This window comes from Ceratotherium simum, chromosome 8 (genome assembly GCF_057802395.1).
Source record: "Ceratotherium simum simum isolate JZ-2026a chromosome 8, ASM5780239v1, whole genome shotgun sequence".
Lineage (NCBI taxonomy): Eukaryota > Metazoa > Chordata > Mammalia > Perissodactyla > Rhinocerotidae > Ceratotherium > Ceratotherium simum.
Window position 1 is genome coordinate 34,361,376 of NC_141907.1, and position 27,013 is coordinate 34,388,388.

General features: G+C 41.4%; 1 protein-coding gene across 13 annotated transcripts in view; it reads left to right on the forward strand.

Annotated features, from left to right (window-relative positions):
- LIMCH1 (LIM and calponin homology domains 1) overlaps positions 1 to 27,013 on the forward strand; it is a 322,854-nt gene that overhangs the window by 130,429 nt on the left and 165,412 nt on the right. For all 13 annotated transcript variants that reach the window (XM_004419008.3, XM_087434251.1, XM_087434246.1 and 10 more), the window contains exon 3: positions 22,454 to 22,523. In XM_004419008.3, the coding sequence (XP_004419065.2) occupies positions 22,454 to 22,523 (70 nt within the window). The remainder of the gene's footprint in view (positions 1 to 22,453; positions 22,524 to 27,013) is intronic.

Genomic DNA, 27,013 nt, shown 5'->3' on the forward strand with positions numbered 1-27,013 from the left:
TCTGTCAGGGAGTAATACTGTTACCGAGCCCTAAGGAACCGGTGACCCACAAGTGGGTCCTTTTGCCCTGAGTCACTCAAGCCAATAGAATGAGACCCGGTTCTGAATAGCAGAACAGAAACTTTATTCGTTGAGCAAGGAATGGAGAAGGGAGAACTTGTGTTCTAAAACACCTTCTCCCCAAAGACAAGGAAATAGGCAACTTTTAAAGCAGCAAGGAGTTGTGGCGTCATCAGGGTTCCGGGAAAGGGGTGGTAACTTCCAGGAACAGTTGGTGCCTGCGCAGTCCCCAGAAGGCCTTTGCACATGGCACCAAATATGCCTGGCAAGGTAGGCAGTGGGGGTTATTTTTGTATGGTAATGAAGCAGAGGCAACTTCAGGTCACCTCCAAGTCCCTCTGCACATGAGCTGCTCCTGTGGTTGGGCTAGACCTGGTTTAGAGCGGTTTGCAGTCGCGGTTTATGTGAGGTGGAATCCCAGCTCAGCTGAAAAACATCACAAAGGAAGATGTTAGGTGTGGGCCAAAGCAAAGTTTTTCTATTAGGAATACATGTCGGTGCGTCGGGGATATGTATGGGTGACATATTGCATGCCTGACTTTAGATTGAATGGGCTTGTCTGAAGACAAGGCTCTGGATCTAGAGAGATTTGCACACATAGAATTTGTTTCTTCCCTTGATGATGTTGAGTTAGAGGATGGAGTCTCTCTCGTGTTCAGTGGCTCCATCCATTGGCCTTTTACAAACACAGTAATGAATGTTAGGGTTGTTTAGGGGTGGAGAGGTGGGGTTTAGGTCCAGGCCATGGTTAGGAAATAGTATGGTTAGACAACATGGAGGCACAGGTTATAGCCAGGGGCTTCTTTAGATAAATAAAGGGCTTGGACTGCTGACAGCCTGAGGGTGAAGCTGAGGGAACTGGCCAACATGAAGGATGTGGACAAATGTGCTGTCTGGGTAGGGAGGACAAAACCCAAGACAAGTGATTTATGGTCTAAGTCCTCTAACCATGGAGGATTAGACCCACGGGTATAATTGAAGGAGTCTGAGGACCGGGGTCAAGTCCTGGCTTCCCCATGGGACTCCAGCTGGCAGCCCGGCAAAGAATTTGCTAAGGTGGAATGAACTGTATTGGTAGCCTGAGGCAAGAAAAGCCAGAAGCAGAGTCCCAGGCAGAGCCTTTGAGAGAAAGCTGGGTCAGCAGCCAAAGAAACCAATGCAAACAAATTTCTAAGTGTGGGACCCACAGAGCAATGAGAACAAAAGCATGACCCAGGAGCTGAATGCACTAAAGATTGGGAACAAGGGAGGAAGAAGATTTCCCTCTCCTTTTTGGTCAGGGGCAGGGGCATGACTAGGTTTGATTTCGGCTGAAGCACATTGGGCTGCCGCAGACTGAAATTAACAGGTATATTTTCTGGGACTTGTATCCAGAGACCAGTCTGGCAAGGAGGGAGACTTGCACCATTCCACCACTCTAGGTGTGGGGTTGGTTGATGGCAGGGCCCAAAAGGCAAGAAACTCCGTTTGGAGGGTCTCAGGAAGGTGAGGATTCCCAGACAATAGATCCATACAGGTTTAAACACCTGTTTTTGGAGAGTAGATGAGAATGTCAAAAGCTGTGTCACTCTCTAGAACCAGAGAGAGTTTTGTGCTGGATGCTGGTGATTAAGGAGTTCTAATTCATAACCACTGCCCATACAGCAACATTTAAAAATATAAGAACTCTATAATTTCAAAACTCGCAAACTAGCAATCCAGCTCTTTTGGGTCTTTCATAACATATAGTCCTGTTTTTAAAAATTATTGGGGCTTTTCAAGTTTGTATTATTCAAAATAGAAGCCCAGTTGGTGTCTTGTAACAGTGTTAGGATCCCAGTGGACAAGTACGTGAACAGTGTCGGTGAATTCTTCCTTTTGTTCAACAGACTCTCATCTTTTTGTCTGAGTTGGATTGGTTCTACATGTTGGTTGCAGCTGTAGAGAGACACCATGCTCTTTGCTCACTAATTTCCTGAGTTGTTTATGAGTCTGAAAAAAATTCATAGTTCTCATCAAATAGAAGGGCATCTTCTGGGCCTGGGGTCTGATTTTCCTCTTACCAGCCTGGTTCCAAACTTAACTTGTGTCCTCTAAGGACTATTATCATACCCATTTTACAGAGGAAGTAACTGAGGCACAGAGGATTAAATAACTTGGCTAAGGTTATACAGATAAGAAAGACTTAAATTCAGGAAGTCAGATCTTAGCTTTTGCTCTTAACCACTGTCTGTGACCAGAGATGGGAATTTTTTTTTTTTTTTTGGTGAGGCACATTGGCTCTGAGCTAACATCTGTACCAGTCTTCCTTTATTTTGTATGTGGGATGCTGCCACAGCATGGCTTGATGAGTGGTGTGTAGGTCCACGCCTGTGTAGGTCTGTGCCTGGGATCCGAACCTGCGAATCCCAGGCTGCAGAAGCAGAGTGTGCGAACTTAACCACTATGCCACTGAGCCGGCCACTAAAGTTGAGATTTTAATGGCAGAGAAAAGCAAGAGGTTGGAGGGGAGGTGGAATGGAGTTGGTGCCAGGAAGCCAAGAGTATAGGTAGAAGGGCAGTACAGAGGATAACGACTGGGTTTCAGCCCAACAGAGGCTGGAGAAAAACTGCATGGGGTTGGTGGTCTCGGAAAAATGTAAGTATCAACGGCCTGGAAGTTCCTCTTAAGATAAGAAGGCAAGTCCAGTAAGAGTGAGATCATGTGAGAGCTGAGAGAATAGGAGGCTATGGTTGCTGGAGGATGTAGGAGTTGCAGTTTTCTTAAGTAGAACCATCAAAACTAGATGGAGACATGGGGCCAGCCCCGTGGCTTAGCGGTTAAGTGCCTGCGCTCCACTACTGGCAGCCCGGGTTCAGATCCCGGGTGCGCACTGACGCACTGCTTATCCAGCCACGCTGAGGCAGCATCCCACATACAGCAACTAGCAGGATGTGGTAACTACGACATACCACTATCTACTGGGGCTTTGGGGAGAAAAAGGGCAAAAAAGGAGGAGGATTGGCAATAGATGTTAGCTTAGGGCCGGTCTTCCTGAGCAAAAAGAGGAAGGTTGGCATGGATGTTAGCTCAGGGCTGATCTTCCTCACACACAAAAAAAACAAAACTAGATGGAGACAAATGACAGTGGTGGACCTGTACTAAAGACTTCAGAGAGCCAGCCCTGATGGCCTAGTGGTTCAAGTTCGATTCTCTCACTGTTTTGGTGGCCTGGGTTCCGTTCCTGGTCGCAGAATCACACCACTCATCTGTCAGTTGCCATGTTGTGGCAGTGGCTCACATAGAAGAACTAGAAGGACTTACAACTAGAATATACAACTATGCACTGGGGCTTTGGGGAGAGGATAAATAAATAAATAAAGACTTCAGAGACAGGAGAGAGAAAAGACTGGCACCTACAGATTAGGTGGAAATTGAGTACCCTTAAGATCACCTGGGAACTCTTTTACTTCACCTGTGAAGTGCAGTACATGTGGCTTCACATATGTGCACCCCCTGTGTACAGTAATACTTATGCATAAATGTATAACTTACAGTAATAGCAAGTATAAAATAGAGTGCATGTGCCAAATAGAGTTATAGTAGATATGTTTTTGCTATAATCATCTCTGTCTTCCTCTGTTGTTTTTGCCAAGTGTGTGTAGTTGAAGTGTTGGAGGTTAAATGCTCAAATGATTTGAGCCCTCCACTGAGCATTAAATAAAAGGTCTGGGGTCAAAGTGTGACATAGCTGCAAACGTGTGACAAGCGTCATGCTGTTAGAAATGTTAATCAAATACTGCAACATGTCCTTGAGGACTTGAGGGTTTAAAAGGAAGTCTGCAAAGAACCATTCCCTAAGGAAGCTGCTCCCAGTACAGAGTCACTGATGACTATCTCTACTTCCCAGCCCCTAGATCAGGCAGACTGTTTTGAAATGATTCCAGAAAGGAAAGTTTCTGACTTGTTTTCCTGACTAAGACTTTATTATATAGGTAGAACTCTATGGAATTCCATCTGTATAAGGAGATGGCGAATTATGGCCCTTGGCCTGTTGTTGTGCTGGCCTTCTTTCTTGCTAAGAATGGTTTTTAAATTTTTAAAGGATTTTAAATAAAACAGAACAATGGTTGGTATGCGGCTCATGGAGCCTAAAATGTTTACTATCTGGTCCTTTACAGCACAAGTTGCCAGGGCATAAGGACTGTGGAATTAATTTTGAATGTAAATTGTTCACCCTTATAAAGTTAAGTAATTGAGTTTGGGCACTGCAAAAATGTTATTTGGGTAAATCAAATAACTTTTTACAAAAGGTTTTCTCAGGAGTTTCTTCCCACTCCCCCAACTTTTTATTTTGAAAAATTTCGAACTTATAGAAAAGTTACAAGACTAGTATAAGGATTACCCATATACCCTGCAACTAGATGCAAATGGTTCAGGAAAAAAGAGGCCCACACAGAAAGAGGTAAAGCAAGTATGGCAAAATGATAATAATTATGTCTAGTTGCAGGGTATATGCGTTCCTTTCTTCTCTGTGGTTTGATTTCTCATCCTCCCCATCCCCTTTTCTTTCTTTTTTGTTTCTGTCTGAAGATATATATTTGACAAAAGCCAATTCAAATCCTTTTATGCGAGAGCATAGTGGAAAGCAAATGGATTTGGGAACTTTTAGGTTGAAGCCTATGAAACTGTTGTATTGGTAGACCAAACACAGTCAGGTAATGTGATTTCATATGGTTCAGCCTAACAGACAGTCCAGATCCTAGATTTGCCTCCTGTGTGCCCTTGGGCAAGTTACCTAACCTCCCTGAGCCTCAGTTTCCTTGTCTATAAAAACACATGTAATTGTACCTAATTCATAGGGTTGTTCTGAGGAGTAAATGACTTGATAATATGTATAAAACTTTTTGTTTAGTGCTTGGAACATAGCAGGCACTTAAAAGTTAACTTTTCTCCCTTTGTCTGTGATATGGGGAAATGACTACCTCATAAGGTCCTTGAACAATTCCAGTGAGAGAATACTGTGAAGTGCTCAGCAGTGTCTTGGGCTTGGTTGGCACTCTGGATCACTAGCTGTTCTCATTATTATTGTTGGAAGTAGGCCCAAAGTCAGTTATGAATATGACATAGTCAATGCAACTCTGTGTCACTGTGTGCCCGTCAGCTCTCTCCCTAGGGCTGCCAACAAGCCACAGGATGAACGAATTGGGATTTTACTTTCTAGCTTCTCTTGCCTAGCCTGTGATCAAAAGCTAGGCAAGAAAGTTTGGGTCCCTTACAAACTTGATCATCTGTGGATAATGAGTTTTGGCTGGCAGAGCTTGAGGCCTGGAATGATTGTTTTGAAAATAGTAACCTTGACCTCTGTGATGACGTCATTTCCTCCAGCTGCCTCCAGTCTATTGTGGTTTCTTTCTCTGGGAAGCTCTTTCGGAACCCTCCAGGCAGAGTTAATGGGTTCCTCTCTGGCTTCTAAGCACCTATACCACCCCCATGCTGGCACTTACCACAGGGCTCCACCTCTTTGTCCCACGTCTGCTTCCTGTACCAGATCTAAAGCTTCCTGAAGAGCTTGTCTATTTTTCTTTGGATTTCCCTCACTGGACACTGGTCAGGCACATAATAGCATCTGTTACAAACACCTATTGAATAAATTAAGACCAGTAGTAAGATTTCTACCTAGGCTACCTAATCATCAGTGACCTTAACATTCTCCTAATCTTAGCTGTCAGCATCCTCTGTCTTCTCTCCTTCCTTCCCTTCTTTCCCCTCCCTCTCCTTCACACACACACACACACACACACACACACACACACACGCTTTTACATAAAGAACGAACGCATCCCTGAAGACTGGGAGATCAGAGGATGGAAGTATCTGTGTTTTTTACGTATAAGACTCCCCATTACAGCTCTATCTTCTTAGAAGTTGTAGAGGTGAACTTATGGGTTTTGTTCCGCAGGCACATTTTCATGGAATGCAAAGTCTGAGTATGTTTGTCTCCAAATAAGTGACCAATAAAGAATGTCTTAGTGAATTTTTGTCTCAGTTCGTATGTTGCTGAAATAATTTTCTGAAGATAAGAAATCTGTTGGCAAACACTTGTTTATATCATCGCTGATGAATGAGCTGCTTGTTCTAAGAATGAAGGCTTGTCTTGGATGCTTGTCCTGATTTTAGCATGAGATGTGGTGTGCCACAGATATGTACTAGTCTTCTAGGACAGATTGGGAGTTGATGATGCAGCTATGCATGGAGACATTTTGTCACATGGCGGACTTGTTGGCTATTGACCATGTTCTGCACAGCCCCAAATTAGGCACCAAGGGGCATAAAAAGGGAATGTAAGGCTTGATCCATGATCTTCAAGAGTCTTATAATGTGCTTGGAGATTGAACACACACGCAAAGCAATTGTTACAGTGTAAAACAGTGTATGAGTAAATGCAAAAGTGACCAAGATTTAATCCCCAACATTTAATAAGAAGTTAAACGGGGAGATTGTTGTAGTTTGGGAGACAGTTACTGGGGAGATGTTACATCCAGTGAATTTTACTTAAGATGAGAATAGGCTGAGGGAAGGAGAAGGGCATCCTGTACAGGGACAAGAGCAGGAGGAAAGGTTTCGGGGCAGGAATGAGTATGCTGTGTTTGGCATACAGAGTGGAGATCTGCCTGACAGTGGGGAGGGCTCCTCTTCCTTCCTTCAACTAACGTTTTTAAGAACTCACTTACAAGTATGTTAAGTTACTATAAAGACTACTACACTATGCAACAACATCCTGTAATGGGGTACCCTGATCAGATCTGGAATCTAAATCTTGACTCCATATGGGGTATAAACCTCAGCTTCCCTTGAGGAAGTGACATATAGGTGGAGACCTGAATGAAGAGTAGAAATTTGCCAGAAAAGAGGGAAGGGAGATGGAAGTAGGGAGGAACCATGTTCTAGCTGAAAGAATAACATGTTTGAGATCTGTAGGATAGAAGACCTATGTATTGGAGGAATTGCAGGAAGACTTATTTGGCCAAAATGTAGAAAACAGGGGGGACAATGGTATGAGATCAGGGTGGATGAAGAGGAGAAGTAGGCAGGGTCAGGGCCAGCCCGGTGGTGTAGTGGTTAAGTTCGTGCCCTCTGCTTCGGCGGCCTGGTGGTCGTGTCAGTTTGGATCCTGTGCGCGGACCTACACACTACTCATCAAGTTGTGCTGTGACGGTGCCCCACATACAAAATAGAGGAAGATTGGGACAGATGTTGGCTCAGGGATACTCTTCCTCAAGCGAAAAGAGGAAGATTGGCAACAGATGTTAGCTAACAGATGTTAGGGCCAATCTTCCTCACCAAGAAAAAAAAAAAAGTAGTAGTAGGCAGGAAGCCCAGAGACTTGTAAACCATAGAAGGAGTTTTGGATTTGATCTCTAGAGCGATGGGAATGAGAAGATATTTGAAGAAATCAGCAGGACTTGGTAGGGTATAGGGTATAGATGAATGAAAGAAAAGACTGAAAAATCATTTCAATGGTTCACTTGTTAATGATAAGCAGGGTGGGGCCCTTGATGCAAGCTGGAAAGAGTCCTCTATTTCTTGGGAGTGGTCATGATTTCAGTTTGGGCAGGATGAGTTTGAGATACAGACAGTCCACACAGGGGGAGAGTCCTTTTGGCCGTTGAGGACAATGGCCTAGAACTTTGGGGTAAGACAATGGATTTAACTTATTCAGATTGGATTTGTCAACCCTTGTTGGACATCAAGGTTAGGCTCTAATATATGACAATCTCTCTGAGGGAAAGATCACATCAAGAAAGAGCAGCAGAGGGCCGGCCCCTGGCTTGGCGGTTGGGTGCATGCACTCCGCTACTGGCGGCCTGGGTTCAGATCCCGGGCGCGCACCGACGCACCGCTTCTCCGACCATGCTAAGGCCGCGTCCCACATACAGCAACTGGAAGGATGTGCAGCTATGACATGCAACTATCTACTGGGGCTTTGGGGAAAAAAAAAAAAAGGAGGAGGATTGGCAGTGGATGTTAGCTCAGAGCCGGTCTTCCTCAGCAAGGGGAAGAGGATTGGCACGGATGTTAGCTCAGGGCTGATCTTCTTCACAAAAAAAAAAGAAAAAAAAAAAGAAAGAACAGCAGAGCAAGGTCTCAGTATGAGGAAGTCTCCACCCTGGGTCAGGGGTAAGAGAAAGAGAAGCTCACAAAGGGACTCTCAGAGGATGAGAGGAAAACCAGGAAATGTGGTGTCATGGAAACCAAGGGAGCTAAGAAGACTTGAGAAGCTGGAGGTCACTTGTATTGCATGGCCCCAGCAGCGGTCAGCTAGAGCAAGGCCTCAGAAAATGCCTGCCTCGCTGGTAGAGGGAGGCGCCGGAGACCATTGTCAATTAATAGTCTGGGAACTGCCAGTCAACTGATCGTGATTCCACTGAATTGTTTTAGGCCTTGCTCATACTTTTGCTTCATTTCAATAGGCTATTGTTAGAGACCTTTCCTAATGTAAACTACACTTGCAATATTTTCCTCAACTATTGAAAAAGAAATGAGATTAGCCTGACCCAATGGCTTATTAGCGGAGTGACCATGTAGTTTGTCATTCAAATGAGATGGTTTTGAGAGTGAGAGGGGGTGTTAACCAGCTGAGACGCTGGAACAACAAATGAAATCTGGGACTGTCCTTGGCTAATTAGTCACCCCAGTTGTTGGTGACCCCAGACTGGTGTCTTCTAATCACCATTGCTTCATTCAGTATTCACAGACCCATCTCTTATTTAATCATCTCAGCAGCTGCGGTGGGTGAACAACCTGGATCAGATCTTCCCACCCGCTTTGTAGATACTGGATGGAGACCCAAGGTAGTGGAGCGCGGTGTATCTTCGAACTCTGTCTAGAGCTCTTTCTGTAACCCAGATGCTAACTCAAATCTCAGCAAACGTGGGTTCTTTTGCCCTTACTGATCTTGGCCTTAGCAGGCTGGTAAGAATTTGATAGGCCTTCTATGTAGGGTTCTCCCTTGTCTTTCTGCCAAATCACAATTGGCCTCACTGACTTGGCCTGTCTCCAGCTCTTTGGCACCAAGACTCATTAAGCTTTTAAGTTCAAGTGAGGACATTTCAACCCACTCTTTTTTTTAAAAGATCTCCAGTGAAAAGCTGCTTTTTGTTTGAAGACTGGCCTGGCTTAGGTGGAGACTTAGGCAAGAACTGAGTATCCTCAACAGCCTTCTGTTAGGAAAGATGAAAACAGATGAAGAACATGGAAGGTGAATTTGTATGATTCATGGTGAGCAAAATGAACTCCCAGTGTCGTCTGTTTTTTGAATCCTCATCGAATAAACAGCCCTTGGTTCCTATTCAAAAGAGGAACTCTTAGCACAGTGTGTGTGGGGGTCGTTACTGTTCCCATTCAAACTGTGCTTTTAGTATCTATTACAAGAGTCTGCTGGAGGTGGAAGGGAACTCTTGTGTGCATTTGTACATTGTGCATTTGAAACATTATCAAGCTCCTTTGTCTTTGCAAATATTTTGTCAGTTTAAAAGTATGTAATCCTTGTCACTTCTTTTTTCTTAATGCATAGTTTCACATGACCTAGACCAAGTAGGGCCATTATAAAGTTTGTTTTGATGCTTCCAAAAAAATGTGTTTGAAACTTATTTTAGCATAATTATCATTCAGGAACTATTTCCCTCAAAATGTGGTGATTTCCTTTACCCTATCCATCTGTGCCTTAATAAATATTAAACTTCTGCTCACTTAAATCACAGGCTTAATCTCTTTCCTCCTGAATAAATTTATTACACATTTATTGGAATGATCAACTGACTTCAAAAAAATTTATAATAACAGGTTTAATTATGGGCTGCTTGTGTGGTGGAGGAGAAACTGGCCTATCCCATTGCCTGCCTGTGGGGTTACATGCTGGATTAGACTTTGCTTGCATTTGAGAGGATTGAGTAGCTCCCTAATTGTATTTCCTTAATAATCCATTTTTTGAAGGTCTCTACTAGGCTATCAGGCTGGGTGGGCTAGCTTTCCTCAATGAAGTGTGCAAAATTCCTGCCTCAAGCATGTCATTCTAAATGTTTCTTTTGATTATCCACAGGAGAGGACCTTTTCTTAAATAGCCCACTAAGGACCCAGTTTATAAATGACTTTTTAAAAAGTTAACTATGCAGAAATAGACTTCCGTCTCTATATTAAGGGGAAGAAGAATGAGTGAATGAAAAGACAAATAGAAAGTTAAGACTTTATGGCCCATAAGCACATAAAAAGATACTCAACATCATTAGTCTTTAGAGAAATGCAAATCAAAACCACTACGAGATACCACTTTATAAACACTAGGATGCTATAATAACAAAGGAAAACAATAAATGTGGCATGGATGTGGAGAAATTGGAACCTTCTCACATTGCTGGTGGGGACGTAAAATGGTACAGCCACTTTGCTAAACAATTTGGCAGTCCCTAAAAAGATGAAACATTAAGTTACCATTTGACCCAACAATTATACTTCCAGGTACATATCCAAGAGAAATGAAAACATATGTGCAAATAAAAACTTGTACATGAATGTTTATGACAGCATTATTCATAATAGCCAATGTTGGAAACAACTCAAATGTCCATCAATTGATGAATGGATAGATAAAATGTGGTATATTTATACAATGCAATATTATTTGGCCATAAAAAGGAATTAACTACCAAAGCATGCTGCAACATGGATGAATCTTGAAAATGTTATGCTAAGTGAAAGAAACCAGTCACAAAAGACCACGTGTTATATGATCCCATTGACATGAAATGTCCAGAATAGGCATATCTATAGAGACAGAAAGTAGATGAGTGGTTGTTTAGGGCTGGAGGTTGTGGGTGGGTGGCGTGGGGAGTTAAAGCTAATGCGTACAGAGTTTCTTTTAGGGGAAAGTAAAAGTAAAATAAATTGATAGTGATGGTTGCATAATCCTGTGAATGTACACAAAAAAATCAGATTCTATGCTTTCAGTGGGTGAACTGTATATGAGTTATATCTCAAGCTGTTAAAACACACACACATTACAGAATTTAAAATTTTACTTCAAGATGTTTAAAATGCCCTCTAGAAGACTCATTCCAAATGTAATTTAGTGCATTTCTAGAGGTACTAGTATTATATTGTAATGAGCTGCCAGTATTTTAAACTTCATTGAAGAGAATGTGCTATAGATTGATTATATTTATATTCTGTCTACTTCCAAAAAGATGTAAAGAAAATTATAAAACTAAAACTGAAATCAAAGGCATGTTTATTAAAATCAGAAGGCATGACATTAGACAGAGAAAGGCCATGGAATGGGGAAATGAGGAGACTTTGTTGCTTAAATACTGCAGTTTTTCTTCATGTAAAGCTCCTTTTCCACCACAGATGAAAAGGCTTTGCTTGTAGTCTGATTCCTTCCCTGCCAGAGCTTCTGGCCTCAAGGACACATTCTCCATTCCTCTGACTAAGACGGCGTTTTGTATTTCTGCTACACACACGTTAAGTAGAATGATGTTTGCTGCCTGAGGGGAAGTGGCCGTAGTGTCCCCTCCCCCAGCCCCCTTCCCATTTATGTATCCCATGGTATGTCAAAAAGATGAACCCGGAGACTTTACTGCCTTCTTTGGGGCCAGCTCCCGACTGTCCTTCAGAGAGGAGCAGGGTGATTCCACTCACTCCTCCCCAACCCCCTGTCCCACAGACGAAAAAGAATTTAATGAAATAACAGTAATTGGTGAGAATGAACTAGAAGCCTGTCAGATGATCTTTGTATGGGTTGGTTGTTTGAACTCAACTTTAGTCTTGGTGCTGCGAAAGTGGTTCAGATGTGATTAACAGCAACAACAACAGCTGCAAAATTGTGAATGGACCTGAAGTCCATTGCAGTTTCAAAACAAGTTTTGGCTTTCCCAGTACTTTGCAGTTGTTGCTCGTTTCATTATCGGTTTATTCAGCAAACTCAAGTTGAAGTCCTACCAAGGACTGGCCCTTACAGTAGAGTTGGGGTTGCAGAGAAAACTAATCTTTTGCTTGGTGGGAAAGTTGGACAGTTTCTGTGATGTGTGATAAACAGGGAAGACAAAGAGTGTTGGGACCTAGAGGTGGGAGATACAATCTCTACCTAGGAAATGGTTCAGAGAGGAGGTAACATTTAAGCTGGGTTTTGAAGGATGAGTAGGAGTTTGCTAGGCCATAAAGGGGTGGGGTGAGGCCTGTGGGAAAGGCAAGTCAGACAGAGGGAGCAGCAAACATGTGCAAGTGCTCAGCATTGTGAAGGGGCTTTGCATGCTCAAGGAAGGAATTGTGGCCTAAGCCTAGGATGAAATGAAAGTAGGTATCAAGTCAGTTTGTGAAAGACCTTAAATAGCATGTAAGCAGTTTCAACAGCATCCAGCGAGCAATAGGCAGCTAGCATGGTCTCTATACAGAGGAGCAATGGGATTAGGTTGCTTTTTTAGGAAATTACATCTGTTGGCAGTGGAGACTTTTGATTACTTTTTGCTGTGCACCAAACACAAATATTTGAATAAAATGCCATGCTTCCCAAGGAGAAGCAGAAATGCTTCCTACATTTGTCTTGCTATGTCCATCCTTAGTTTACAACTTTACTGTGTGCATCCTTTGTTTCCAAAGTTCTTTTCCAAGCCACTCATTTAGGACTTGGAAGTTATTTCCCCACAGAGCTAGTGTTCTTCACAGAGTCTTAGGTAACTCCTTCCACATTTGGCATAGGGTCAGTCCCACTGTAGAACCCAGCCCCCTGAGGGGGTCTGGACGTAGCTTAGCACCTGGTGTGGGGTGTTTGATAACAAAATGTGGACTGAATAGGAAATCGATTCAGAATTCTAACCAGCCACATTAGGAGTTGACCTTCTCTTTCTAGGATGGCAAAGGGCCTTATCAGCTTTGGCTTTTCCCCATCACCCTCAGGACGGCAAGTGAGGTGGGGACACAGGAGCCTTGACAAGAGTGAAAGGGTAGCTAGGCTTTGGTGGGGAAGCAGGGCCAGAGGCAGCTGTGGGCACAGCTGCATTGTAGCTGAGATGTCCTTGGAACTTCTTACTGCCTTTGCTTTGTTGGCATCCTCCCTTCCTTCCTCCCATCCCCAGCTTTAGAGACTATGCCCATGTAGGCCTGCCCTCCAAAGGGACTAACGTTATCTCATTCCCTCACTCTACCCTGTCATCTCTCCCAACTCCTAACCTAGCTTTAGCCACAGGCAGGATGCTTGGGAGAAGAAGTGAGCCAATAGTTGACATATCAGATTTCCACCTGTGGGCAGGGCTGAGGTCGAAACCTGCTTGGAGGGGAAGAGATGATAATAATGACTGCCGTTTATGAAGTGCATAATACACACCAGGCCTGTGCCAAGTGTATTACATTCATTATTTCACACTCTTAGGCCATGACTGATAGGTATTATTGTCCCCATTTTACAGAGGAGGAAACTGAGACTCACAGATGTTGAATACTTAAATAACTTGCCTAGTGAGTTGAGATTTGAACCCAGATCTTTCTGTCTCTGGAGACTCCTATTGGTCTTGGAATTTTATGGGTCCCAATCCTGGAACTCTTGGTTCTGAGCACTTCTTGCTGAAGAAACGTGGAGAGCAAGGAGCTGGCTGCTTATCCCACTCAAGTGTGGATGCAGAAGCTTTCAGAGCCGCATCACAGCAATTTCACATTCCAAGTTTTCTCCCACCCTCCTGACAGTAAACCCAGCAATACCAGGTTTTAGCTGTGCAAAAGAAATACTAATTACAATCATTTATACATAATTACTACATAGCACAATGATGATTACACGTATCGTTGCCTGTGTCAGAGTAACTTTAGTCTCCATTTTATTTGGTTATACTAAATTCTATTCATGTATTGCCAGCTTTCATGGTTCATTGATCACAGGTGTCATCTTAAGCTTGTAGTTTATAAAAGTGGAGAGGACCTTGAGTGGGAGGCCTGGTGGGAAAGGCACTTTGGGGGTGAAGGAGTGTGACTGCCAGGTGAAGGCATTTGGAGGGCATCCTGTGGGCACTCAGGAGCCTGGAAGTCACTGGAGGAGGGAGGCAGCATGGCCAAAGCCAGGGTTTAGATGGGGTCAGTTTGGGTCAGTGGGCAGATTGATGAAGATGGCAGAGACTGATGGCTGGAGATTAGTAAATGAAATACAAAAAGTAAAGCATCATAGGAAAGCCCTCTTCTCAAATGTAGAAACCCGAGTTTATAATCCTAATGTGACCACTTAGGAGCTCTGACTTCAGATATGTGCCTGGTGATGGTTTCCTTATCTAGATTATTTTATTGATTTTTAGGCCTCTTCTAATCCAACAATTCCATAATTTCCAGACAGCAAGAATGGTCATGCAAAGGTTGGACTGTGAAAGAGACTGAAATGAATTAAAAGGACTCAAAGATATTCAGATAATTGCCATAGGTTCCCTTCCATGCTTGTAGATTATTTCATTAGTGTTAATTTTTTTAGTATTAAGAACAGAAGTGATATGTAAGAAGAGTTGTTTTTTTGTGTGTGTGTGAGGAAGATCAGCCCTGAGCTAACATCCGTTGCCAATCCTCCTCTTTTTTTGCCGAGGAAGACTGGCCCTGGGCTAACATCCGTGCCCATCCTCCTCTGCTTTATATGGGACGCTGCCACAGCATGGCTTGACAAGTGGTGCATCCATGCACGCCCGGGATCTGAACCTACGAACCCCGGGCCACTGAAGCAGAGTGTGCGCACTTAACCACTGCGCCACTGGGCCGGCCCCAAGAGGAGTTTTTTCCCCTAGCAAATGCAGGAAAACAAAAATGAGTCCATTTGTTTACAATGTCCCAAATTTTAGCTCTTCTTCCTGCTGTTGCCTTCCCAGCAAGATCCAGGGGAAACAATGTGCCCAGGTATTTAATTTTGCATTTTTAGGACAGGATTTTGTTGGGTACAGGTTGGCAAAGTAGGGTTCCTTTTTATTGGAAAAAGACCTCCTGGAGAGCTGTAATAGTTAAGGTAATGCTAGGTGCTATAACTAATAAACTCCTAACTCGCAGTGGTTTAAAACAATGGAAATGTACTTCTCACTCTTGTGTAGGCCAGTTTTGGTAGCAGGGAAAGGTGGAGATGACTGCTCCAGGCAGTTTTTCAGGGACCCCAGCTAATAGAGACTCCATCCTTAATACATGACTTCACATCCAACTAGTAAATGGGAGAGGAGAGAGAGAATGGAGAATTGCTTGGGAGAGGTTTCAGGGGCAGACCTGGATGTGGTATGTATTACTCTGCCCACAGTCCATTGGCCAGAACTCTCTATATTGCTACAGAAAATTGCAAAGAGGCTGGGAAATGTAGCCTAGCTGTGTGCCCAGAAGGGAGAGGAGATGTGTTTGGTGAGCAGCCTCTGCCACAGGAGCTGTGTGAGAATAATAACAGCACTGCCAAGTCCTAGGAGTCACAGAGTCAGGCCCAATTTTGTGGAGTTTCAAGTCTGCAAAGACCTTCTAAAGTTCTTATGATCTCTTCTTTAGGTATCTTCAAGGCAAGTGCCTTTAACAGACCTATACTTCCCACAGCCTTGACAATTCATAGCACCCCACAGACATTTGGTAGATATTAATGATGGCAATTGGCGTTCCCTCGCTAGTTTGTTCATATAAAACTCCCCTTTGGTTCCGGTTTCACTTTTACCCATATTTTAGTCAATTTTTCTTGACCTCAGAAAGTTTATTAACTTTCCTGCTTTTGCCAAGGCAACTCTAAAAAGAAATCTTTAAAAATGACATCTGTAACAGGTTTATGGTCAAGGTTAAATTGATCTCATGCTTAGGTTCAAAAACAGTTGCCATGTTACATTAAATGAAAGTGCATACACCTTCGTCCAGGGTACGTACTCAAACCCAGAAAGTGATCAAGGAAACCACGTAGAAAAACACTGTTGAGCCAAATTAAAAGGGACACAAAGTAGGTAATTTTGTGATCATAGTCGCCTATTGCAGCTGTACAAACCAAGCTAAATGAGATGGTGATGTAATCTCTTGTTGCAAAGAATAAAATGATTTCCCATGAGATTAAGCATGAACTTCCCAACCCTGTGTTCAAGGTCTAGTTAGCTTCTCTTCTCTCCCCCAAACTCGAGGATAATTATTAGATTTGAACTTCTGAATTGAATGACTTGTAGAGTAAGCTGAATTTTGCAATCCTTTAAAAATTTTACCTTTATGTCTCTATTACAGTACGACAACAAGCTGCTCCTTGGTATGATTCCTCATGTTGGGATGGTCTTGTAGTGTATCCTTTGTAGCAGTATTCTCAATGTCGTGCCCCTTGAAGAGCAATTAGCTTGGCTGTTGGAAGAGTCGGTGTGAAACAGAACTACAAATCCCAGAGTAGGGATTTGAGATTTTTTTTAAAAAATTGCAGATAGAAACAAATTTCTTCAGTTTGTATTTTATAACCATTAAACATTAATGTTTGATTAAGAGGCTACCACAAGCTGGATATTAGGTGTTACAAGGAGTTATAAAATGCATCCTGTGGGTGACTCAGAACATCACCATCATTCCTAGGTGTCTCAACAATTGTTTCTTTAAGGAATCAAATCTTTAATCTTTTAAAAATTGTATTCCATAGAATGTGTGCAAAGCGTGTCTTTAATTCACCTTGAAAACTCAAGACGGCCGTGCATTAGCTGGTATGACAATGAACCGCATATGTGCACAGTTCTGGTCTTCCTGTAGGTTTTAAATCTATTAGTGAGCATGCCCCTTGAGGGAGAGAGCTGGGGTCTGCGCTGTCTTCCTTTGTATCCTCTGTACTCAGTTTTGGGCCAGAACATCATGCAAGCTTGAAAGATATTTGTTGAGTACATGAAAGAACATATGGAATAGCCTTACTTGAAATAGGTCACAGTGTGTTTTAGATTTAGAATATAAGAGTTTAGTAGACACCATTTAATTTCCATCATATAAGAAACACATGTAGTTTTGCTTACCTTCAGTGTCATTAACTTTTTCATAATTGAAGATTATCCAAGACCATAACTTTTCTTCCTGTTTCTAGTCTTTTCTCACCAGACATATATTAGGCAAGCTATACACATTTGTTAACTTTAATCATTTATGTGAAATTTTTATCCAAAGGTAGTCAGAAAAAGAAAATAAGTAAAACTTATTTTAGTCTTTGGCAGCTGGCTAATGGAAAAGTTGAAACTAAAATAACTTGCACTTACTTAGCAAAAAGGTTCGTGCTCAGTATACTAAATGAGTGTGAATAAGCAAGTTTCCATTTACCAAATGCTAGCAACACACATTGTCCCGTTGGCTTCTCACCACAATCCTGGATGGAAGGTGAGGTTTTCAAAATCCCCATTTTATTATTTTTTAAAGGGAAAACTGAAATTCTGATCAAGTGACTTCCTAGTAGCTCATAGCTAATGCATGCTGGATTTACCTGTTAAAACCTAGACTACTTACTCCAAAATCACTGCACCTTCCTCTTCATTAAGCTGTGTTATAAGTTATTTGTGGTGTTTTATTTGCCTATCTGATACTCATGATTTTCAATAAGCAAAAATTTTTTATATATATATAGTTATAAATTTATTTTTATACTACCTGCATAAGGTGATGTTTTAAAATTATAAATCAGATCATCTCAGTCTCCATCTTAAAAGTCTGATATACTTCTAAGCACATTGTACTCAGAAAACAATCTAGACACCTTACTTGGGCTGGATGTTGCTTACACCTTGGCTCTCATGTCACATGTCTCCTTCCATTTACTCTGCAGGCCTCATTGACCCTTGAATATACTAAGCCCACTTCTGCTTCTAGGCATTTCTATTAATTGTTCAGTCTGCCTGGAACTCTTGTCTTCAATCTCTTCTTGGTTAATAACCTTTGTATCATTCCATTTTTGTCTCAAGTATTTCCTCCCCAGAGCAGTCTCCTGACCACTCGATTCAAGTACTGCCCACATGGCCTGTTGCTATGCTCATCCACCCAGTGCTTATGCTATCTGAAATTTTCTTCTCATTTATTTGACAGAAAATAACTGCCCCTCCCATTGTCCCACATGCTCCCCTGTGCCCGGATGATACCTTTGCCTGTCTTGTTCACTACTGCCTTCCCTGGGCCTGGAATATACATGTTCAATTTTTTTGTTGTATAGAATTATGCCAATCTCCCAGAAATGTTTTTAGATGAGAACAAAGATAATCTGTTACTGGACAGAGAGGGCAAACTCCTTTCCTTCTGGCTATAGGTTTTGGGGATCACAGACCACAGGTAGGAAATTGCTGTGGGGTTCTGCTGAGTGAGGAGTTGCCAGCAAGTGAATGACGGCCTCCTTTTCTCTGGAATTCCTCATTATGATCTTGTATATCATTCATAGACAAAACTTGGATCTGATGTGTGTTATACTTGACTATCTCCCAGCAGACGCCCTCTTCCATTTATTCCCACCTACAGTTGATATTCTTCCATTGTATTTAGATTGTGTTTTTGGATTTTGTTTGTTTTCTGTTTAGTTGTGCTTTGATGACACGTACTGAAGCTGGACTCTCTAAAGCACCAGATTGCGATATAAAATGACTGGCCTAAGACGAGAAGGCTCTCCCAGCTGCGCTGCAAACTAGCTGTGCGTGTCTCTGTGGAAGTCTTCATGTCTGCTTGGGGCTCAGTCTTTTCTTCGCTAAAAGTAGTGGAATGAATATATGACCTGGCTCTACAGGACAGGACAGTTGGGGCATAGTGCATCTCAGAAGGTTCATCATAATCACTTTAAAGCAATCAATAGTCATCAATAAGTATTTATTGAAAATATTTATATTTTAATTTACATAGGAGAGCAACAGTGGTTTATAATAAAATTACAAGTGAATACCCTTGACCCTTACTCATAGCTGTATTATTGAACTTCTCATCTGATTCCTAATATATACAAAAACAATATCCTCAGTTTAATGCAAAATACAAGATAAGCAGGTGTTGGGCATTTCTGCAATGTGAATTCAATATTGTCTTTTATTGTTGTGTACTGTAAACTGTGTCTGAAACTGGGGCAATATTCACATGAAAAAATACAGCCACCTTGTCTTAAAACTATTCCAAGTATTTAAGAGCACTTTGGCTTTTTATTTTTTAATTTGTGGTTAAACATTTTGACAGATATCGTAGTTTTTTTTGGTTGTTCTTTTAATAAAGGTCTAATATTATAGTGTTTTTATTTTTACAATGTCATGTGACAGGAAAGACTTCTGCCATATAAGTATAATTCTACAATGGATGAATATAATGAAATATGTAAGACTGTTTAAAAATCTAAACATGTGTAAAAGAGGAGTTGATGGATCCATGATTACTAAAAATATTAATGTAACTCTTAGCTGTAGAAGACAAAAAAAGTTGCCTCTAAAAGAGGATTTAAATTTATGAATTTTTTTATAGAGTGTTTGCTATTTTTTTCTACTTTGGCTGATTAGCAACAAAGCTAGGGGATCTGTTAGTGGTATTTTATTTCATTAGAAAATTCTAAAAGTGTTTGATCTAAAATGCTGTGAATTGAATCAGTATAAATAAATACTTACACACAAATGTGGAGAAATATTTATAGAAAACTTACTATGCACCAGGCTCTGTGCTGGCTTCTTGCATATTTTGTCATATTTAAGCCTCATCGACACCTATGTAATTGCTACCACTACATTTCTATATGACAGCTGAGGAAACTGAAGTTAATGAGCTTGCCCTAAGTAACACCTCTAGTGTGTGGCCGAGCTGGGCTTTGCATTCAGTCTAAGTTGGACTCCAGAGCCAATGCTCTCACCTCCTTGCCAGCTCCATATCAGTCTGTAGTCCACAGGTATTGATAAGGCACACTCTCCAGGGTAAATTGTTCAACCTCCAAGATATATTGTTAAGTGGACAAATGAGATATAGGGACAGTGCATACTATATGCTACAGCTGTCTTTTTTTTTTTTTTTTTAATATGTATCTTTATACTTTTTCTTTGGAAAGTTTTTAAGGTTAACTTCAGGGAATAGTCTGGGGCCGTGTAGGACCAGGGTGACAGCAAGACTTAACATTTTACTGCGTGTGTATCTTTTTGAATTGTCAATACTGTTATTGGTTTGCAACCTTTGGAGTTCCCAGTGTGAAATTCAAACTTGGCTCCAGTACACAGAAGGCAGGGAGAGAACAGAAGAAAGAGGCAGACCACTCCAGATGGTAGGTGGCAGGTTTAATAAGCAAGGGAACTTACTTACAAGGCTTGTCTTGGGTGTCCACAAGATGAGTAGATCTCTGCCCCTGCCCTCCAGAATCTTAAAAGTTTATATGGAGGCCTTAACTGGGTTCAGTCACATATTTAGTCCAGATGGTCTCAACAGCACATTACTCTCTCAAGGCTGCATCCTTGAAACGGCTCCAGCTATGGGAACAGTGGGCAGAATGTACATTCCAAGGGCAGGGAGTGGGTGGGGAGCCTCTGATTGCCCAAGTCCAACTGGCGTGTCAACCAGTGGTCACATCCTCTCGATGACCTTCTCCAACGACTGTTCACGAATACTATTTAAAAATCCAGTTTAAAATGACATTGTTAAGAACTAGCGAGAAAAGTAACATATCTTAAGAATTTTGTACCTTTAAAAACTGTTTTGGAGACATATCTGTTTATTTTAAACCACGAGATATGGGCCATTAACAAGTGTGCTGATCTAGGAAACTTGGGTGCTGGGCCTGACTGTACCCCTAAACAGCTCTCGGGAAGTTAGTCATTCCTCATCATCAGGCCTCAATTTTCTCAGGCCTCTATTTTCTAAACTATAAAATGAGAAGAGTGAGCAAGTTGCCTTCCAACTTGAAAAACCAATAATTCCAAAATAAGTTATAAAGAAACACTTTTTAAAAAGATTAAATTCATGGTTAAAACTAAGTGATTCATGAAAAGAGCACTATCTTGGCTCTTGGTGGGCAAAAAAGTAGGCATGTGTCCACCCCGCGTGTTACCTGTTGGTGACAGCATGTTGGAATTGCAGTGAAAGTTACCAAGAATAGGCAATTAATTCTTGGTGCAAAAACAGAATATCCTGTCTGTCATAACCATTGTAGGGACATTTCTCAATATATTAATATATAGTGTCCAAGTCAAATATAGGCTGAATTCAAGACTAATTATTGACTGTCTCAAAGAATCTTTTGCTACTGATTTGTAGACATCTATCAAGTGTAAGTTCTTCAGAATTTACTATAATCTTGGATTGCATGAATTATAACAGAGGTTGGCAAACTTTTTCTGTGAAGGGCCAGATAGTAAAAATTGTATGCTTTGTGGGCCATATGTGTTGTAATTACTCAGCTCTGCTGTCATGACACAAAAGCAGCAGTAAACGATACGTAAATGAATGGGCATGGCTGTGACCAGTAAAACTTTACAAAAGCAGGCGCTGGGCCAAATTTGGCCCATGGGTTGAATTATAATAAACTCTTGCCCTAAGTTTCTCTTTGCATTGTATCCTGAGATAAGTTACCTGATTGCCTCTCTTCTAATTCCTGAATGTGGGAATAAATGCTTCCTTTCTCCAGCCCCTTACCTTCAATTATTCTTTTATGGATAACCTAGTTTGCAAATGCTTCATCCCACCATGTCACCCTGATGCCAGCCCTATTTCAGTTTTACAAGTCGCCTTCCTTATTTCTTTTCACTCTGAACTGATATTTCCTGAAGACAAGCAGCTATAGTTTCTCCTGTATTCCCTTACTTATATTACCATTTTTACGTGATTTCAACCTCTACCCTGAAAATGTTTTGCTCACATATCTTTTGTACCTAGGGAATTGTGGTCAGCCTTGTTTAAAATCTTTAGGACATGATTGGTTAACCTCTTGCTAAATGTATTCTTCCCTTTCTTAAGTGAAGCTCAACCACATTTCACAAGCCACTTTCCTCAAAGAGTGGGTCTGGAGCGAGAGGGTCTGGAGGTGGAATTAGTCTTGGCAAATTACTTGCAAAGATAGATGTTGGTCTCTGAACTTAGTGCATCCCTGGAGAGACCCCGGCTTTAGCCAGGAGAATTGGGAATAAGACTTGCCGGTGTAGTAATACGTGGCTCCAATCCTAGATGATTCCCTCCCAACCTCAGTCCTGCTCACATCGTTGTCCTTTCCCTTGAAGCACCTTGAAGTTTCCATCCTTTCTTCTCTCTTAACATTTTCAAATTCTAAAACTTCACCTGCCATAGACAAACTTGATGTTGGCAAAGCTCTTACTTGTATGCACGAAGGCTCATCGATTATTGAGATTTACTACATGATTTAAATTCACTGTTTTTCCTATTCAGCAATTTAGCTATAGCCCCGGATAAAGGTGATTTGTGTGATCCATCTTGCTTTGTGTCTCACTTGACATTCTGCCTTTTTCATGACAGGTTGCTGAATGCTATAAAGCCAGGACTTGTTAAAAAGATCAATAGATTGCCTACCCCCATTGCAGGATTGGTGAGTATCCAGAATTGAGATTTATTTTCCAATATTCCTTCTCTCTAAACTAAGGGTCATGACAGTGCCATTTATTACAGTTCTCTCCTGCAATATATATTCCACTTGAATGAGAACGCATTGAATCCATTAAACTGAAAGGTCACTTAAAAATGAAAGATTGTAGTTATGTCTAAATGGCATCTTAATCTTTGTTTGTATTTTTCCCATGAGTGATAAGGACCTTTATTCTTAAAGAGGTAAATTTGTTTTGAGGTGAGACGCTGATAATGAGGTTGACCCCAGGGGAGGAATGTGATTATAATTATGGTTTTCTCATTTCGGTTTTTCCCTGCATTCCCCTGGAATGGAGGGGAGAGGAGGTAGAGAAAGAATTTCATGATTAACAAGCAGTACTTTCATGATAAATTGCTGTTTTCAATCTTAAAAATCTACTTGTGTTTAAATACCACATTTGTGGGCCAACTCTTCTAAAGACATAATGGACACTAAGGTGATCCTAATGTCATCTGGAGAATTGTTTAAGCAAAGCCCTTGCGCTTCTGAACCTACTCATCTAAAACAGATAAACCACACATGTTCACATGTGGGCAGAAGCAGGATTTTTTTTTCATGCATTGATATGTTTCATAATTCTTGGCTACTAATTTTAATTATTTAATTGATGTCGCCTTTTGTGTAAAAAAGGGAAAAATGGGGAAGATCAAGAAGACAAACATCTTAGTTCTGGAAGGAACTGGGCACACACACGTGTGCATGCTCACACACACGCACTTATGCACACACGTGTGTGCACAAAAAGCTGAGGATGTATGTGGCCTGGTAACAACTCACTGACTGTTTCCATTGTGACCACCTTCTATGCATGTGGTTTTGCAGAAAACAATTGGAAAAATGTCAAGAATTTAAGCAAGCTCCTACATAGACCTTACTGATTGTTAAAGGGTTTCTTAGCCATATCACAATGACTAATTGAAATTAGATGTAACCAAAAAAATATCAATTATGTTTGAGGCCTGTGAGAGTCGTGGTAATAAGGTACATGGTTTCAGCAAGTTGAATAAAGTAGATTTTTTTTTAATTAGAAAAATTATTTTACATGGTTTCAGCAAGTTGAATAAAGTAGATTTTTTTTTAATTAGAAAAATTATTTATGTGGATGCATTTTATTTTCCATACTGGTTAGTAGTAAGTTGGTAGTCATTAAAAATCCTTCCGGTTTTGTTTGTCAGGATCACGTAGCTAAGTAAGTAAATAGATAGATAAATTTGAAAGGAATGGATTTGAAAAATTTTATAAAATAAGTAATCTATATATGTGCATTATGTATTATATATTAATGTATACATATATTATTTTTAAACTTTTTATTAAATCCATCTCTTCCGATTGTTAAGGCCATAGTCTTAATTATGCTGACAAATATCTGTTGGCCCCAAGCCTGTGGCATCTCCTGACCTTGGAGCTCTGGGATTTAATGTTATAGGAGCAAAACTTGCAGCCTGAAGCTGAGGAAGGCTCCAGTAAAATCCACGTGAACAGAAGCAAGCAGCTCTAGTCCAGGAGCTAAGGAGAAAAGGGTTTTTTTCCACCCCCCCCAAAGCCCCAGTAGATAGTTGTATGTCATAGCTGCACATCCTTCTAGTTGCTGTATGTGGGACGCGGCCTCAGCATGGCCGGAGAAGCTGTGCGTCGGTGCGCACCCGGGATCCGGGCCCGGGCCGCCAGTAGTGTAGCGCGCGCACTTAACTGCTAAGCCACGGGGCCGGCCCGAGAAAAGGGTTTTGAAACCTTAATTTAAAATGTGACTCATAAATAATTTTGGTAAAATTAAGGTTTGGAACATGTGCATTGATCTCTATATCATTTCTTATCATAGATCAAATGTTGTTCTTTAAATATTGTCTCTACTTTTGAGCAGGCAGGCAATTTGATTCGTGAAAACAAGGAGGCTTCAGTTGCTTTCCTCCCATTTACATCCTTGACTTATTCCTCCTCTTTGGTTTTCCTTTGAATTTCTTTTCCACTTTGTCCTTGCCGTCCTTTTTCCTTTTTCTTGCCATTTTCCAACTAACACTTCCCCACTTATCTTCATCCTTTATCACTTATATCTTCTTTACCAATTTGTTATTATGATATTGTGATTTATAATATGAAATATACATTTAGTCTTTGTCAATTTCTGGCACAGAGCTCCTAAAACCCTTGGGATTTCCTAAGTGATAAGAGCAATGGGAGCGTCTTTGTAACAATATTTGGTCTTTTGTCATTGGTTCCTGAAACAGATCCAGTTCCATAAAGGTTGAAGGAGTGTCTTGTTATTCATAACAAGCCTCTTTCAACCACACCTGAGTAGAGTGTTAATAAGTGACTTTTGGAAAGCCCCCAAGGCTGGGGGCTGGTTGCCAGGGGAACCAACCAGGTGATTAGAGGGTTGGAACTTTCAGCCCCGCCCCTCAATCTCCGGGGATACAAGAGGGGCTGGAGATTGAGTTCAATTACCAATAGCCAGTGAATTAATCAATCATGCCTATGTAATGAAGCCTCCATAAAAACCCAAAGGGATGGATTTGGAGAGCTTCCAGGTTGGTGAACCGTGGAGATTCGAGGAGAGTGGCATGCCCCAAGAGCATGGAAGCTACATGTCTTTTCCCACATACCTTACTTTATATACTTTTTCATCTGGCTGTTCATCTGTATCCTTTATAACATCCTTTATAATAAACTGGTAAATGTTTCTCTGAGTTCCGTGAGCCACTCCAGCAAATTAATCAAACCTGATGAGGGGGTCATAGGAACCTCCAATTTATAACCTGTTGGTCAGAAGCACGTGTGACAACCTGGACTTGTGATTGGCATCTGAACTGGGGCAGTCTTGTGGGACTGAGCCCTTAACCTGTGGGATCTGACACTATCTCCAGGTAAATAGTGTCAGAATTGAGTTAATTGCTTGGTGGTGTTGAAAAAACACACAATAGCATTGTCTTTGGTCCAAAACAATACTTTTCTAAGTATAGTTAATTACTGCCCATTCACTAATGATTCCTCAATCTACAAACCTGGTCAAATTCTTTTTCTCTCCTCCAGTTACCTTCGGCTCAACATTTCCACAAACCAGTGCACTAGTTGGGGTCCTGGCAAAAACCAGAACTGCCACCCTTCTCTCCCCCCACCCCATTCTGTTAATGTTCTTCTGGAGTTCTCTCTTCAAACCTATTGTCTGCTCCTTTTCTACACTCATGTTCTTGTCTGTCTTCATAACTTCAACTCTTTATAGCATTGACCCAAATCATCATTTCTCTCCAAGTTTTTTCTCCTGAACTCCAGACCTCTTGTTCTGTTTGTTGGACAGCTCCATCTGATGTCCCACCAGCACCTCAAACTTAACATATTCAAATTAGATTTAGATGACCACTCCCACCCACCTATTTCTCAGTGTCAGTGAAGGCATCATAGACATACTGTGGCCTAGTTCCGCTATCAGAGAATTTGGCAACTTTCTCCAATCTGTCTACTTGTCTGCATTTCCTTGGCTGCTAGATAAGGTGAAGAGCAGGCCTTCCTCATTTCTTGCCTAGGTTATACAGTCAACTCACAGTTCCTCAAACATTACTCACTTTCATGTATAATGCCTTTTCTCATGCTACTTCTTATGAATATGATATTCTCCCCCTGCTCTTCTTGAAAAAACTCTATTTATTTATCAAGACCCAATGCAAAACCACTTCCTTTGTGAAGCCTTTAGTGCTTATGGCCCATATGATCTTTTATTCTAGAATATAGTTAGCATCTCCTGGGTCAGGAGAAGTTAGTTAATATATTAGAGAGATGAAAGACAGCTATGTTAAAATATGCTTTGGGGAATAAGATTTTGAATAACTGTTGTTAACAGTTTGAAATTAAAGGTGTGTAAATGGTTTAATATTCATGTTAAGACATTGTAGCTTTAAGCAGTTGATTGGCCATGATCAAACTTACCAGTACCTATAATGGCTACAAATGATGTAAGGTGTTCTAGTGACACTCTAAAAAGTCACAGCATCACCTGATAGAATGTCTGCCAAAATATTAAGCCTAAATCCAATTCTGAGGAAACAGACAAGTCCAAATTGAGGGACATACTATAAAACAGCTGTCCTGCATTCTTTAGTGTCATTAAAGACACCTCCCCATCCCCAAAAGGCTGGAGAACTGTTACAGATGAAAGGTGACTAAGGAGATATGACAGCCAAATGTGTGATCCTTGATTGAGAAAGAGCAACTATAATAGACGTTATTGGGACAATTGGGGAAATTTGAGTGTTGATTGAGTATTAGGTAATACAAGATTCTCTCAGGGGCCGGCCCCGTGGCTTGGCGGTTAAGTGCGCGTGCTCCGCTTCTGGCGGCCCGGTTTCGGATCCCGGGCGCGCACCGACGCACCGCTTCTCCGGCCATGCTGAGGCCGCATCCCACGTACAGCAACTGGAAGGATGTGCAACTATGACATA